The 16,167-nt window shown below is 38.0% G+C and overlaps 1 protein-coding gene across 5 annotated transcripts in view; it reads left to right on the plus strand.

The window, feature by feature from the left end:
• The first annotated feature begins 1,017 nt into the window (after positions 1 to 1,017).
• The window catches only part of LOC122569599 (calpain-C), a 38,705-nt gene continuing 23,555 nt past the window's right edge, over positions 1,018 to 16,167 (plus strand). The window contains exons 1-5 of one of the 5 annotated variants that reach the window (XM_043730868.1): positions 1,018 to 1,239; positions 1,358 to 1,409; positions 1,855 to 2,044; positions 11,644 to 11,780; positions 12,255 to 12,333. In XM_043730868.1, coding sequence (XP_043586803.1) covers positions 2,036 to 2,044; positions 11,644 to 11,780; positions 12,255 to 12,333 — 225 coding nt within the window. In that variant the 5' untranslated portion in view covers positions 1,018 to 1,239; positions 1,358 to 1,409; positions 1,855 to 2,035. Of the gene's footprint in view, positions 1,240 to 1,357; positions 1,410 to 1,534; positions 2,045 to 2,629; positions 3,104 to 3,355; positions 3,491 to 11,631; positions 11,781 to 12,065; positions 12,157 to 12,254; positions 12,334 to 16,167 lie in introns of those variants that run through there. The other 4 variants (XM_043730867.1, XM_043730869.1, XM_043730871.1 and 1 more) reach the window with 4 other exon arrangements.

Raw genomic sequence — 16,167 nt, forward strand, 5'->3', positions numbered from 1 at the left:
TTGGCATAACGTTGAAACGAACATTTCGAGCAAAGTCAACGTACACGAGCTTTCACCAGATCAGCCTGTAGCCCCGGGCTACAATTCTCGTTTTCTCTTCTTCCAACTACGATTCGCTTTTGCTCTCTTTTTCCAGTAGCCTCTCGGTCGCTCCCGTTTCATTCCTTTTCTCGCGTACTTTTCACCCGCCATTTAGGTAAATTTCGTACGTTTCCTGTCGTCCAGAATTCGCTACTGCCGCCGTTTAAAGCGTCTGTCGTCATGGGAAGGTATTTGATGTTGTAATCGAACGCTTAGGCATACTATTGTTTTCTGGCTCACGTTTCAACCGTACTCTGATTACTATCATTTATATAATTTCTAGCCAGACCAAGATAGTTTGAAACTTGACCTTAAACACACTGACTTCCGAAAAAAATCAATTCTTTATCAAAACATTGTAATTAATCGTTAAATTTAATTAAAACTTAGAGAAAGTAATTAAAATATTAAGCAATTCTCCAAGAAAAATTTGCAAATTAATATCTAGAGTGGAAGAGGAAGATACAAGACGATAAGAGAAATAATTAAAAGCAAATGAAACGAACTTCTTTTTATAGATCATTAAAACGTCAATTATTATTCACTTTACCTCAACACGAAAGAAAAGTTCTCTGCAAAAAGAATGGCTTCCGGGAACCGTGCATTGAACATTTTATGGAATACTTTATCAAGATCCCGCCATGCTACACTGCTCAAAACAATGGAAGGATTTCAGACCTCATCGAAAACGCAGCTGATATTAACATCAAAAGAGAATTAGAATACGATCCTTACTAAATTCAATTTAGATCAGGAATATATGTAAGTAATTTCCATATACACGCAATAAATTTTAACGGGCAATCTGCTTGTTTCAGATCAAAATGCATTCTTCATTTAAATGGAATATTTAACATTACTCAGCATAGTGAATCTCATAAATAGACTGCGACAGATAGAACATATGATTTATGCAAATTCATATGTTCAAGGATACAAGTAATGACCAAGCACGGATTTGCACCATTTACCGCGTATTATAACCAGTATCCTGCTTTAGATATTGTATCAATTTTTGCATGTTGCGTGCATTCTGTGTATTCCTGCATCTTCGAACTTCCCATAAATACAAACATTGCTAATTCGTGTTTTTATCGTCGCAACCAAACAAAGTAAAACCGAAGGAGAAATTTCTTTCATTTGCTAAATCTCATAAAGGTTAGTACACTTTAAATGTTTTATATAATTTTTCATATGTATATTCTGTTTCTTCGTACGTACATTTGGTACCTTTAAATTTTACATAAATATATAGATATTTGCTGTCTGCTGATAGGTCAATAAGAAGTCCATCGGTAAGTCATCGTGAACATCGTAAACAAAGTTCGGTAAGTAAGTACTTAGCTGTATAGACAACGATCGCGACGCGGAAAGAGGGAGGTAAAAGAGAGAGGATAGTGGTCGTCAGTAAGTCGGCGACCAGAGAAAGAGGAGGAAGGCCAGCTAGGTTGGTGGTGATCGAGTCCGGATCCGCGACTAGCAGTTCACGGCTGGTAGTCAGCGCACAGTCAGTCAGTCATTCAGGCAGTCGATTGTAGTTAGTTGGTGGTAGAAGTTGCTCCGCTCGCGGAGCCGCGACATGTTCCTTTCGCGTCTCGGTTCGCATGAGTTTCACCCGTATTATTTAATCTTTCGTCGACACGGCTTTGTTGCGACTCATCGATCACCACTGTAACCGTTTTCCTCGATCTTTCGCTCGCTCTTTCTTCGTTTCTCTCTTTTTTTTTTTTCTTAAACTTCCTTTCCACGAACACGTTGGTTGGTTCTGCGCAGTGAAGTCGATCGATGAAAGTGCAAGTGCCAGTAAGGTCAGTGTGTGCGTAAGGACCTTCCTTTCTTCCGACTGGAACCAGTGATAAAGTGAGAGGAACGTGCGACCTTGAGCAGGATCTCGAAGAGGACCTCCGCGGAGAGGTGACAGCCTGGAGAGGACGCGACGTAAACGCAGCCACGGATGGTTAACGTGAGTATCTTCTGATGTGTTTACTACCTGTAGCTCTGCGATCGAAAAATCTATCAAGGAACTTCTGTAAGAATATCTGAACTTGTGTAATTGATTATATAGAACATCATAATGTTGCATCTATATAAAAATTGCAGAGGATTATTTTGATCAAGTTGTATTTTTGATCGGAGCATATAATAACAGATAGATTTTTCAATTTATGCTTTAAAAATGATATTTAAAAGAATTTTAGTGAATATCGGGTATAAGAATATGGCAAGTAAAAGCAAATAACATCACAAAAGTACGCTGTAAAAATTCATTGAAACATCGTTTCTGGAATAAAAATCTGTGTAACCGGAAACTTGTACGTGTGCTGCGTGTATATTCGTTTGATATTCTTCCTGACGCTATTTACGATAATTTCAGTACCATAATTTAAATATATAGTTGCTCACATCTCACGCTGCTCCGCGTCCAATTTCGGTGCGATGTAACAAAGGATATTAAGAGAGACTGGAGAAAGTAGTTGGCATTACTTATGAAACCGTTAGCGCCGTTTCCTACACCGATAAAAGAAACGAAACACGAGAAAGGAGATAGCCAAAGGTTTTGTTTCAATAGCACCTGAATATGAACGTACAAAGCTGGTGCAACAATTGCTGGTTAACTTTTCCTAACTTGTGAACACCTACGATCACGATTTGCCAGTTAATCCTTTACAAGGCGGATCTATTTGCTTGGTTCGATGCGGCGATAAATCGCACTGCTGAAAAGAAATTCTTTGTTTTTCTCCACACTTCGGTAAACATACGAACAGAAGATACTCGTGCGCGCCAAGATTTCCCTCGTAGTAGTAGGTCATTATAGAATTTCTAGTGAGGTGCGCCGCGCTATGTGACCAGAATGATTTCTTTGCGTGAAAGTCACCCTAGAATGGTACAACCGAATCCAGCCAGTGAAATGGAAACTATTTGATCCACGTGGAATGCGAACGCACGCACGCAGAACTATGTAGAAACTTGTGGAAATGCAAATGAAGTCTCGTTAAACTGCAACTCCAAGACGAGTGGAAATGTAAGTCATATTAACCCATTAAGAGTCAGGTAGTGAGATATGTATAAAGGTTACGTAAATACAGCATTGCCAGAAAACGGGAATGACTTGTACACTGCTTTGTTGACATACAAAAATATATTAGAATAATAGATACTCTACAAAAGTCTGTTACACGAGTTAGAAACAGAAACAGAGTTTTTGTGATTTAAAAAAGAAAATTTATCGTGTAGATACTTTGACTCCCTTTGATGTTCTCTTTCATAACTGCAGGTTAAAAAGCGACATTCGCTAAAGTAAATTTAAAAAATTGGAAATAAAATGTTGCGATGATGGATTCAACTTTGACTTGGAGATTTCTTGTGTCTTATATGAAAAGCTGCCCTAACACATATTTTTCACCAAACGGTATGTTACTAGCAATACCTTGAATATAGTTAAAAATATTTAAAAACGTTGAATGCTTTCGAAGCTTCAACTGGAAACATAAAATATCACCTCAGTGCTGTATAATTTACTCGTACAGGATGCTTGTTCTATAGATATTTACATATGTCCTGCCGAGACTTGTATCACGAATACGCTTTCCAGTAAAAGATACGAAACGCTCGTGGTTTGCAGGAGTATCGGTAGGATAATACATGCGATGGAACGGGTGAGGAATAGTGATTTTCTTGTAACGCGGTTCACAACTTCGAAAGCCTCGCATAGGTATACGTTTTATCACTCTGGACACGAGTTTTCGTTTACGTGACCGAACGTAATTTATCCCTTCGCTAAGGCGCACGCTTCTCGCTTCCGCTTCTCAAATCCTCTATCGAATAATTCTGATAGCCGTTTCAGCATGTATTAAGTTCGCGTGCGTCCACTCTTCGCTTAGATGCGTATAAAACGAATCCGACTCGTTGAAAAAAATAATTCAGCATCCTCACGCAAGTTGCAATCCGTGAAACAGCCAAATTACGAAATATTATTAACGTTGATAATTAATTTGATTCAACGCCAACACCGGACAAACGTATTAAATTATCCGCCTAGCCAACAACTAGGCAAGATAATCGACAAGGTAAACGCGTTAGGAATAAATTTGAAAAGAATTTTCCACCTCTTAGGTCTAGGATACGCGTTTCTTCGTGTTCATTTTTATTCCTTTTCCGGTGGTATCTCATAAAAATGAACTCGTCTCGACTCGTAATCACGATACATATTAATCCTTCTATACATTTCTGCAACATCTAATGAGTTCATCGGAACGAATAAAATTTATTCGCGGGGGATGACGTTACCTGATTCTTCGGTCTTTCGACCGTCATGATTACGTAACGTTCCGTGAAAAGGAGATCTATTCGTCGAAAGTGATCTCGCATTCTTCAAAATCTTTCTCTCCATTCTTCCAGCCGTAATTTCACAAGTCGAACGCTACGGTGCCTGCATACGATTACGATAAAGTTGACAGTAGGCGGTATGGTACGACGCTCGTGAGACAATGTACTCCGTATATACGTGTCCCTGGAGCATTTTTTACTTTCCCGAACGTCGCCCACATTCGTGGCATCGATGTCTTTTGTCGACGTCGTTGTCTACGCGGCTGGTGTAACCGTACACACGTCTCATGCCCGACACATCCCGCATATTCTCCGTTACGTTAGGTCAGTCTTTGTATTTTACTTCGTCAACTGCTGTTAAAAGACGGGTTAAGGTAGTTCCTTATGAATTTATGGTAAATTTATTATATTATAATTTTATAGTAAATATACTAAATATATGTTGTATCTACGTTTTATCATATTCGATATCCATTAAATGGAAAAATATCTTCACTATGTAAATACATCTTGACTCTAAGTTGGTATATTCGTTGGATTTGCATGGATACATGTAATATCGACTTGAATCCGTAAACTAAAGATTCAATGTCGTGAAATTTTAGAGGAAACTTTCATAGTAAATAGGCATTCAGATATCCGAAAATTTCAGATCGGATCGTATAGGGTATTTTAATCGAGATCGAGTCGAAATGTTGAAAATATTTTAAGTCAATTGTTCTTTGAAACGTTCAAATACTAATCACGCAGCCAAGTAACGAAATTAAACAATTTATTAAAAATGGAGTTAAAGTCAAGACGTAACAAATTCTACGATATGTGCATATACATAGAGAATAATTTCCAAGATGTGAATGTAAAATTAATTAGTGCAATTATAGAAGAGCTTTGATTGTATCTCCAAGTTTGAAACGGCTTGTACAAGTTGGATTCTCGACGCTTGGCTCTCCCGAGCGGTCTAGAAATCTGATCTTCCACTTTGTGAAGCGAGTCCAGCTGTAGAACTCATAGTTTCCTCGGTATAATTTATACATTGTTGCTTGTTAAATTGCGAGTGAAAAAGCAAGCAACGAAACCAAATCGCGCTCTCGATAAGATCGGAAGTACAACCTAGAGGAACCAGTTTCGCGAATAGAAAATCATGTTGTTACGTTTGCGGGCCTTTATCAGACCGCTGTTAAATTTATTGGCGGCGAAAGTAGCATTTTGTCCAGGACTAGTTTGCCTACTTTAACAACAGCCTTACGTTTTCAATCCTTCAAACTTAATCGATATTTCTCAAGAACCTCAAGTTCTTCACCTAACGTACAAAGATGATCAATTTTTCTGTTTCAATTGTTTCTTGACTCTGTAATAACGTTCCTTTTCCTCCTCTAATTATAAGGTCGTATCTTATTATTTATGGCAACGAAATGCAAAGTGCAATATAAGAAGTGAAAGAAGAATAATTACTTCCATGAATGCGATGAACATAACACTTTATTCATATGAAAAAGATAAAAATCCAATTATGTATGATAAACAATCTCATTGACCATCGGAGATTTAACTAGAAGGAAAGAGTAGCGAGAACATACTTCGTAAAAATCAGGTACAAATTTCGGCGATCTTACAATGAAGCCTTGGATACACGAAAATCTAGGTCGTTACGTTCGCATTTCACGAATCCTGGAGCAGGTCGCGTTACAATTGGCGCGTAAGCAAGTAATTAGCCAAAGACTAAATTTTCAATCGCTCGTTTCATCGCACTTTCGCGCCTGTCCACGACGAACGACAACCAAAGTACTAACTCCCTTACAAAAAAGAATAAGAAAAGGAACAGCGTTTATTACAGCACCTGTCTACAACAGTTCTTCGATATGGTCGATGTACCTCGAACTCGACCGACACGTTTCTACCTCCGCGAGATTCCCTTGCCTTCGAAACCGGGTCTTCTTCTCTCCACGACCTCGAAACACACAAATTACGGAGGCACGAAGCAATGCGTGCGTACCAAGAGAGCCAATAGGAGAGACTGGTCGTTCCTTGTGCATCGTGTCTTCCTCCTTGTCGTCGTCTACGTTGCCCTAACGAAAGAAGAATTCCCGGAGACGGGATCGTAGAAAGTCCTCGGAGGTTCGAACGCTTCCGATAGTCGGCCTGTTCGCTCGCTTCCTAGAATTTACGATCCCTCCACTCTCCAGAGGATTCGTTCCCTCCCACGAGAGGAAGCGCGGTTATAAATTGAAGGGAATCTCTTGGTTCTTCTAAGATTTACTAACCTTGCCGTCACGACGAGCCAAACCATCGTGGTGCGCTTGGTTTTCGCTTGAATGCGAAAGGAGGGAAAACGAGAAGAAGGCAAATTTTACGAGTACGATGCTGAGGTTCGTACAAATTGATATTTTTAGAAATAAAATCGAGAAAATAGTATGTATTGTATGTTTTATATAGTTTCATTTATTTCAGAAATATATTGCAGCAGTGAGAAAGCATCTTTGATATTTCACCCACAACTGATCAACCAGGGTTTGATTTAATGATTATTAGTGAATGTATAATGCAGAATACTATCTCCTGTAGTAAACCTCTGAATTAGAGATTTATACTTCATTAAGCGCGTTATACGTTTAAGTGAAAAAAATAGTATAAAAAGGAGGTGGCTTAAGAATTAGTTTCTCTAAATGTTTAGTCATCAGACTGCAATATTTTGAAATTAATCTTTGAGATTGTTTTTCACCGCCTTTATAAATGTTGCACCACACGTGAAAAAGCATTCGCGGGTAGAGGTTTTTATCGAGTTTGTAGACGGTTCAAAACACGTTCTTCATGTTAAAATACCAGCTGAGTAACGACCGATAAAGGTCCCTGGCTATCAATTGCTGGGCGAAAGTAAAACTCCGAGAGCGAGTTTCCTGGGTTGGTTCTTCGAAAAAAGTTTCCTCGGTTGGTTCTTACCTGAAATTATCCCTGTTAAACAATCATCGTTGCTAACGGTTGACAATGATCGACGACAAAGCACGTACAAAAAAAGAAAATCAACGACGAGAAGCCTCAAGGACACGGATGGATCGTCGACTCGATCCATCATTGACCGCAAAGAAGCAAATCGAAAATGTTGGCGAACCGCTAAATCACGATGAATCACCGTTGAATTTCTTTTAAATCGCTGCCGTAGATAATGATTCGCGATATTATGAAAAGTGTAATCGCGGTTTGCGAAAGAGAGAGAATTCTCGTGCAAAAGGCATTTGCAGATTTCCAATATTTTTCTTTCGTTGCTTAACAAGCAAGCAGTGTGTATGAATTGTGTATGAAACGTACGATATGCGTTTAATATCAACTCGAACGACGAAAGGAAATCGAAACTCATGGAATTTTAAACAAGACTTTCATAATAATTCATACGTTATATATTCATCTTTTGTCATTAAATTTTAAGACATTATGGATAGATTTTACACGATGGTATTTTCATAATTAATGGAAATTGGATCAGCTAACTTATTGAAGTGTTAACCTACGCGCGTTGGATCAATTTCAATTTCTTTAACGCTAAAAGATTTCTTAATCTCGTTATGTCAGTATTATTCTTAAAACATCCAAAGTCTTCTTGTTCAACGGGATAAGATCAAAATTGGGCCACAAAATTTAAGGCTATTTCAAGATTGAGAAACGCCTAATAGATTCGTTAGAAACGTTGCGTTATAGTCGTGATTAAACGAAGAAATACTAACGTTTATTTGTATCGGAGGAACGGTTCGGGAAGCGAAGACAGATACGTTGAACTTTTCGATTCGACACGTTCGACATGAAGTTACGGGGCAACAACCTCGGCGAACGTCGCCAGAAAAACGTCTTAGAACTCGCTGCCGATGAGAAGAAACTCGACTCGCTGGACAAGTCCTCGTAAATCAGAATCTCTTCAAGATGAAATTAGTGTCAGTTAAAGGATTCCGTGGCGCCGAGTCGTTCCGAGTCGCCCACAGCTTGAATAGCGAATTAACGATCGCTCTTCGGAAAACACGAGCAAGAGTTTCGTTACATTCGTACGAACTTCATTACGATATCCGCTCGTAATAAAATCGAATATTACCAAGCTCATATTGATGTGAAATGTTACTTGGAACGTCGAAACATACATCATCGAGAGACACGAGGAATTTAGACCACGTAATGACTTTGTAAAATCTGGATTTTCAACCTGTGAATCTCGGACTTTGGAGCGACTTGGAAACTGGAAACTGTTGTATGGCCTTTTCTAGAGGCGGAGGAATCTTCGCGAATATTTCGCGTTGTAATTATTTTCATACAAAAATTCATCAGGAAAATTCTTAGCATTTATTTCTTTCTACATTGCAATATTCCAATAGTGATGGTTAGATCGATTTTTGATAGACAACAGGAAATAACTTAAGGTCCATTATGAGAGATATTTAAAAGAGATAAGACAGAAGGACACGAAACACAGATGTAAGATTTTAGATGAAAATATCAAATTTATCAAAAGGTCGATGAAATTCAGAATCGTGAAAGTTCATAGTGCGTAAAAAGATTAAGGAATCAAGGCTTCAGGGTTAAGGAACGTTCATCGAAAGGCCGTACAGAAGGCCTCGCGTTCATATCACAGTTACATCTCGTTGAATCACGTCGATGCTTACTCCTTTCTTTAGTCCTTTTATACTTGGCTAACAATCTCTGAAAGTTTTTCCCACTGTGGTTTCTCGACTCGAGGATTAGCCACAGAAATGATGTGTTTATAATTACTGAGTCATCCGCAGGGATAAACCCACGATCTATGGAGAAACGGTAAAAGCAATCGGCGTTCAACACGACTTACGCGATATTAAATGACGTTCACTGATGTTAATATCAATTAATAAATGCACATGTATGTTACATAGAAATCTAAAACACATGGGTGAAGTAACCATTTAGAAATCAAGAAATTGCGATCATCCATGTGTAATATATCAATTTAAATATACGTTAACACTTTATGGAGATAAAAGTACAGCCATTGATTGTAATTGATTAATTGAAATTCGTTTTTAAAATTGTATTCCTAAAATATACGTTCTGAAATTCCTTTTTTTTTATTTTTATATTTATTGAAAAAGATCTCGAACATTCCATTTAACGAATTATCATATGATGTAGTAAATACATTTAGAAATACGGGAGAATCATTGAAAACTTTTTGGGAGCTTAAAATAACAGAAATTGAGCTTGAATATAGACTATCCAATTTGCTTACGAAATATGAAAAAAGACTTTTTCTCACGAGTTAAAGATCATCGTACAATTTTAAAGTTAAAATCTTATTAATCTTTCACGTTCAACTTAAAGTTATTACAAACTTGTGAGTAACGTTTCTCGGTAAATCGATCGATCTGACGTAGACGAGCGAATCAATCGTTCCTCGAATCAAGATACTTCATCCTAACACCTGGATATCGCATTATCTCCTCGATTACACGAATCTGTTTATTACCCTCGTAGAATCAGGAAGACTCGAGGTTTAACGAAGGATGCGCAGTAAAATCGCGAGTTGGCTGGCTCTTAAGATAAACCGTCAGATAGCCGTTGGCCTGGCGTGCACTGTCTTTCCTCCTCCACCAGAGTTTGCATCTACTAGATGATGCATAGGAGAACAGTACCACGAGCCGAAAGGGAGAAGACGTGCGTGGTAGATCGAGGCTCGTGGTTCCCCCGATCCTCGAACGTGATAGTGTTAAGGCGCTTGCACAAATTTCCGGTATTTGCTAAGGGAGTGGGAGCACGAGCGACTGCTTACAGGTTGTTTCATTATCGTGCGAAGCGATCTCGAGGTAAAACGGCCCGAGGAGAATAAAGAGCGCGGCTCTCTACCCCCGGAAAATCGGCAAGACCTCGCGCGGAACGCGCGATGAAATTTCACCGTGCGTTCGCTGGTGCACAGTGGTCTGGGAAGCGGCACGTCGTTACCAAAATCCAGCTTTTCAGTTTGTCATGGAAAATAATTTCTTCCTTAAATATCACAGTTGCAAAATCGAATTTTGCTCGCGACGTGTCTCTTCTCGGATTACTGTACGGTATTCGCCGTTTACAATTCCTCTCGAGCGTATCGCCTTTGTTCTTAATGCGCGCCCTGTTTTCTACGATCGATCGAAGATTAAATCGGTTGTACCAAATCGAAACGGCATTCCTGTTCGGTTGATCGGTTCTTGATTTCGAAACCAAGTAAAAATTGTCGAGTGGGCACTGCGGAAATCCTGGCACCGAACTCGAGATATCTGAACATGATATTGCGGGTTACGCAAGCTTCTTGCACCGGAATCTGTATACATAGACAGGAAGTGGTTCGCGACAGACGGAATCGCCTTCTCCTAACGAGATACTTGAGATACGGAACAGATTATGTTCGACTTCCAGGTGCATTCTGATGGTGAATTTCATATTTGTTGTTGTTATAGCAGCGATTGTAGAAGCGTTTTCCGTGTTACAGCAGTGCCGTAACATCGGATTGAATGATACGATATTAAGATATTATACGTAGTTTGTACGTGTTTAATGATCTTCATTTAATAATCCTCCGTTCGAACATTGAAACTGTAAATCTCAATTCAAATTAATTTCGTTATGAAGATTAGACAGGTCGCTCAATATTTAACTGGTTGAAAGATCAATATGAATATCACAAGAATATGATACAATTGAAAGTTGTCAAGGAAACATAATTGGACTATTGAAGAGCTTTTCGAAAGTCATTATGGGATTCTAAAGTAGTCAAAATCGTTTATCGGATTAATTAGCTGTAAAGGTTCATAAATATATTTTCATTTATCAATTTTCGAATATTCAATTCACCAATATACGTAAGAAATGAGAGGTGTAGAAGTAGAAATTCACGTAAATCCGAAACAGTGCACGCAGCGAGCGCACCAACTGGAGAAAGTGTGCTCAGCGATCGGAACGAGCACAATTCGGCGATTTATTCGTAATAAAAATCAACGGTCGTTTCCTTAACACGTTTCTCGATGTGACACGAATTACCGAGTATTATAGAGATACAAACGTTAGACATTTTTTTTTTTTCCACCAATGATGACAGAAAATGGATTTTGAAAATGACATATAGATTGAAAATAGATTACCATTCGCGTTCTAACTTGATCGACAGATTTCTTGTGTGTATGTATGTATGTATATATATATATATCTCAAAGATATGTACGAATACAGGTAACAATTCTTTTAGTACAGCTATTCTTCTAGATCAAAAATCTTCGAAGCATAAGAGGGTATTATTTGTCCGCACACCAGCGTACCATTCTTCAAACAATACAAAGCCAAGGAACGTGGGTCTCCTTTATACGAGTTACTCAAAACTTGGTCACCGTGATGAGTGGCAGGTGTGTACTCCATTGTTCTTCCCTCGGTCATTAAACGGTGACACGAGTCCCCTTAGCAAACCTGCTTCTATGAGAACTGGAACGAACCTACGAAAACGAAAGCAGACGCTCTCTTGTCTCTGGATAATTTGAAATCCTTTGATTATATTAGATCGAAGAAGAATTTTACCAAATACTTCGTCTAATAAATTCTGATGGATTACGATATGGTGCAACGGTGCAAGATAGTTTCACTTTCTTTTTATGAAAAAAGGATATCTCAAAAATTTGTTTTATATTTTTCAGATTTTGAAATACTTAATTCGTAAAAAGTACAAAATACACAAAATCTAGTAAAATGTACCGTACATATACGCTGCGTAGTAAGTAACATTTAGTAAGTAAGATCTGTTGAAATATAATTTTTATTCGGGAATTCATATTGACTTAGGAGTTTACAATCTTCCTAATCTACATAATCTCGAATGATTTTAGAAAACATCGGATTGGGGAAAACGATGGCTGTCACGAGAGCGCCTCGAAGGCGATCAAGTTATTTCATTGTGCTTCGAAGGTTGGTTGAATTTCTTATCGTGGCAGAGATAATAGTTACGTGGCAAAGGGTATTGAGCCTGAGGTAGCTATAATTTTCCTGTTGGAAAGCGAGGAGGCGGGCAAAAGGGTAAATAGCAGATAAAGATCCACGCGCGTTCGCGTTAATCATTTCCGACACGTACCACGCGCATCCGCAAGGAAACGCATTTGTGAATCGAACCTCGAGATCGCTTGTCTCTGACTAGCCATATAAAGAGAATCGTATTGAACATACAAAATTCACAAGAGTGTTCGAACGCTCGTGGACACCTTTTATGAGTAAAACGTTTTGAAATGTCATTAGCACTGTAATGAAACTTGACCATTACGATTATATTGGCAAAGTGTGAAACAAATCTAAAAATATATACATTATATATATAGAAGTTACAAGACATTTATAGTACAAGTGTATGTTTCATAGAATTCACAAAAATATTGAGGGAGTCAAGTATGCATTATATTAATATTCAGTGGGACCATCTTCTATATTTATTATATGCTTCGCATAGATGGTTATCTATGCTACATACTAATTTTTTACTACATATATATTTGAAGTGAATACCTTGTAACTTTTATATAGATATTCTGATTAATTTCAAACGTTATCAATATGATCGTGGCAGTCGTGTCTCATCATAGCACCAATAAAATTTCAAAATTTTTTGTACAACATCCACAATATACGAATAAATCTTGTCTATGATAAGTGTTGGAATACCTGTGTGTGCTAAAATGTCAATTTGTATAACATCTTTGATCTTTAGCTGATAATACATCATTACAGATAGAGAGGTGATTATTTCTTTGATAAATATTGTCTAAAATCGGAGGACGATACCTGGCAACGGCTTCCAGAGGAATATATCTGAAGAGTGAGTCAACAAACTGTTAAAGACAATCAATGCAAAATTATAGTGATTCGCTTAGTTGTTACATTAGAATAACGAGAGGCGATTTCCAAGTTTACGGATTAATATCGCGGATCTCCGTTTCCTTACTTTGCACGTTCGTTGCATCGTTGGTGATGCAGAGACATGGTCTCGCTTCAGAAGTTTGGCCTACCTTGAGCATAATTTGCTTCTTTCAGTACTGATCGAGTAGTGGAATGCCAGTTGAGAATTTAATTTCGTTTTGCTTGGTTTTTTTGCATTTCATTATTGATCATTCTCGTGGGATACGCTAGAAAGACGTCTTACTGGTTTATAACCTTGTAGTTGACTCTTTGTGTAAATATTTTTATGCTGGCAAGGAATGTTCGAATAGCAGGTTCGGGGGATTAATATCCTGTTTTAATACGGTTGACGTTGCAAAAATGTTTTCTTCGTGTTATCAATTATCCTCAGATTCTGTGGAACTAGGCTTGTTTTATATTTATTGCCTGTGGAGAACTTCTTCAGCTTTAGCTATTCTTCTAAGGTATTTCCAGTTACAATTCTCTTAATTGTTTGATTGTTATCTTCGTTAGATTTAATCTTATTTTAATAATTTATAAGAAAGGGATTTAACTAATCACAGTCTTATAGTTTAACTTGAAACTTGGGAAGTAATTGATCATCATAGACTACCTAGTTCTTATATAATGGTATATTATATTGACGTAAATAGTTTCTACACGGTTAAGGTACAGTCAATGATAAATCCTTCGAAAGAGTGCAGAATTTCTCGTTTAGGTATATTTGAATTAATAACATGTGATACAAAGTATGACGTTTAAAAGCGAACTTTTCAAATCTTTATGTCTTAATTGCAGAAACTTGCAATTTTTTATTTTATAGGACTCTGTAAAATTTAAAAAGTTAGAAGATTATTTAAACGACTATATAAACAAAAAGGGTATTTTTAACGAAAAAAGACTGGCACCTTGCTTTACCAATATACTTACAAATACAAATTTTGTATGCAAAAATTGTTCGTCTTATGAAACAATGCATCATTCAACGCAATAAATTATATGCACTTACAATGTCGATTCAGTGGTTTCGAAATCATTGTTGGAACAAGAGACGCGCTCGCAAGGGGATGAAAAATGGAGCACCACATAATAGAAGGAAGGAAATTAAGGTCGTAGTGCACGAGGTTGCACAGAACTCTCCTTCGTGGTATCCCGTTACGTGAACAACTTGCCACGACTGCTCTGGCACATTGGAGAAATCATCCACGCTGATACACGTTTACAGACCATAACCATACGGTGATAATCGATTGCGTATGCCGATCGAAAGGAACGCATTCATTGCGATCAATGTTTCATTGAGTAACTTGTCTATATCTATTCTATTTTTACCACATTGTCAGTAACAGCTGATCAAAGCACATGCGAATATTGTCTGAAAATAGTTGACAGCGAAAGGAAATGTTATCTTCTGTTCTTACGCAACTCTTACAATTTCGGGATTTTAAAGATGTTTAGTTATATATTTGTATAGCTAATAAAGTTTGTACATATTTATTATTATCTTTTCCTCTTTAAAATATATGTAACTATGGTATCAAGAAACTATTGAAAGTGTTGAAGTTGTTGATTGCAGTTGCTGATTGCATTAAGTTGCTGGAGTGCGAAGAGTCGAAAGGATTCGTCAGCATAGGAAAGATACGTTTTCATCTTCCGTTTTTATACAATTCTCGTAATTTCGTGATTTCTCGAAGCATTTAGTTACACACCTGCCTTAAAAGATTCGTTGAAATGAACGTGTACGTAGAATAAAGAAAAATGATCGAGGAAATAGAAAGTGTATGATTAGTCATCGAGGACGCAAATACTGAATCACGTTCATGTTGCCAAGTGTTTCTGTGATTTTAAGCTTGTCGATCCAGAAATGATGGATTTCATACATTCTACATTTTTCTACATTCATATTTACATTTCTTCTGCTTTTATATTTTCTGCTGAAAACATGTAGATACCTACCTTCGATGAAATTAATGTCGATTTTTATTCAGATAAGAATATACCTACCTTCTAAATGTAGAAACAGAGTAACTTCTATTTGATATATTTTTTAATTAGGAATAATTTAGATGATGAATTGTGTGAAAAGGTTCAAATATAATACAAAACGTTGATAATTCTACATATTAACCATACCCGAAGTAAACATATCCTATGATCTATAAGACGTTCTTTCGTCTTTTTATCTTAATGCATATTTTTTTATCGAAATCACACAAAACAGTGTTCCTTAGGAACGCTCTTTAATTCACCCGATCAGCACCTACTAACCCACGTTCCCGCGTAGTCGAGAAATTTTATCATTCGGAGCCACACCTTCCTAGCGGAGGAGAACATTTCCAATCGGTCCGTTTTACTAGCGTGATTCCGCGCTGCAGGCACACCGCAGTGAATCGTCGGTAATTTGCGTCCCGGGTCGGTCGTTTCTATCGTAGAACTGTATAAAAGCCGAAGCCTAACAGCTGAAATTCCGGAAGGCGGGGAGTCGGAATCCACGTAGAGAGGCCACGACAGGGTCCGACGCAACGTCGTCTCGGGAGAGGCAAAACCATAAAGGTTTTCTCGTCGCGAGTTTGCAGCGGTGGTTGGCGCGCTCCAAGGCCGCTGGAGAACCAAGCGTGAAACTAGTCCGACCGGTACCAGAGTATGGTAGCTATTATACGGCTTAACATATATATAGTGGATCGGAGAGAAGTGTTCGGTTTAGCGGAAGGCAAAGTCGAATAACCTGGCACGTACAATGTAAAATCTTTCTTTCTCTCTCTCTCTCTCTCTCTCTTTCTTTCTCTCTCTCTCTACCCGTGGTACGTGCCAGGGGCATCTATCTCTGACGGAATACCAAGCCGCGAGTGTGCTTCA

The sequence above is a fragment of the Bombus pyrosoma genome, linkage group LG7 (genome assembly GCF_014825855.1).
Source record: "Bombus pyrosoma isolate SC7728 linkage group LG7, ASM1482585v1, whole genome shotgun sequence".
In the NCBI taxonomy this organism is placed as follows: domain Eukaryota; kingdom Metazoa; phylum Arthropoda; class Insecta; order Hymenoptera; family Apidae; genus Bombus; species Bombus pyrosoma.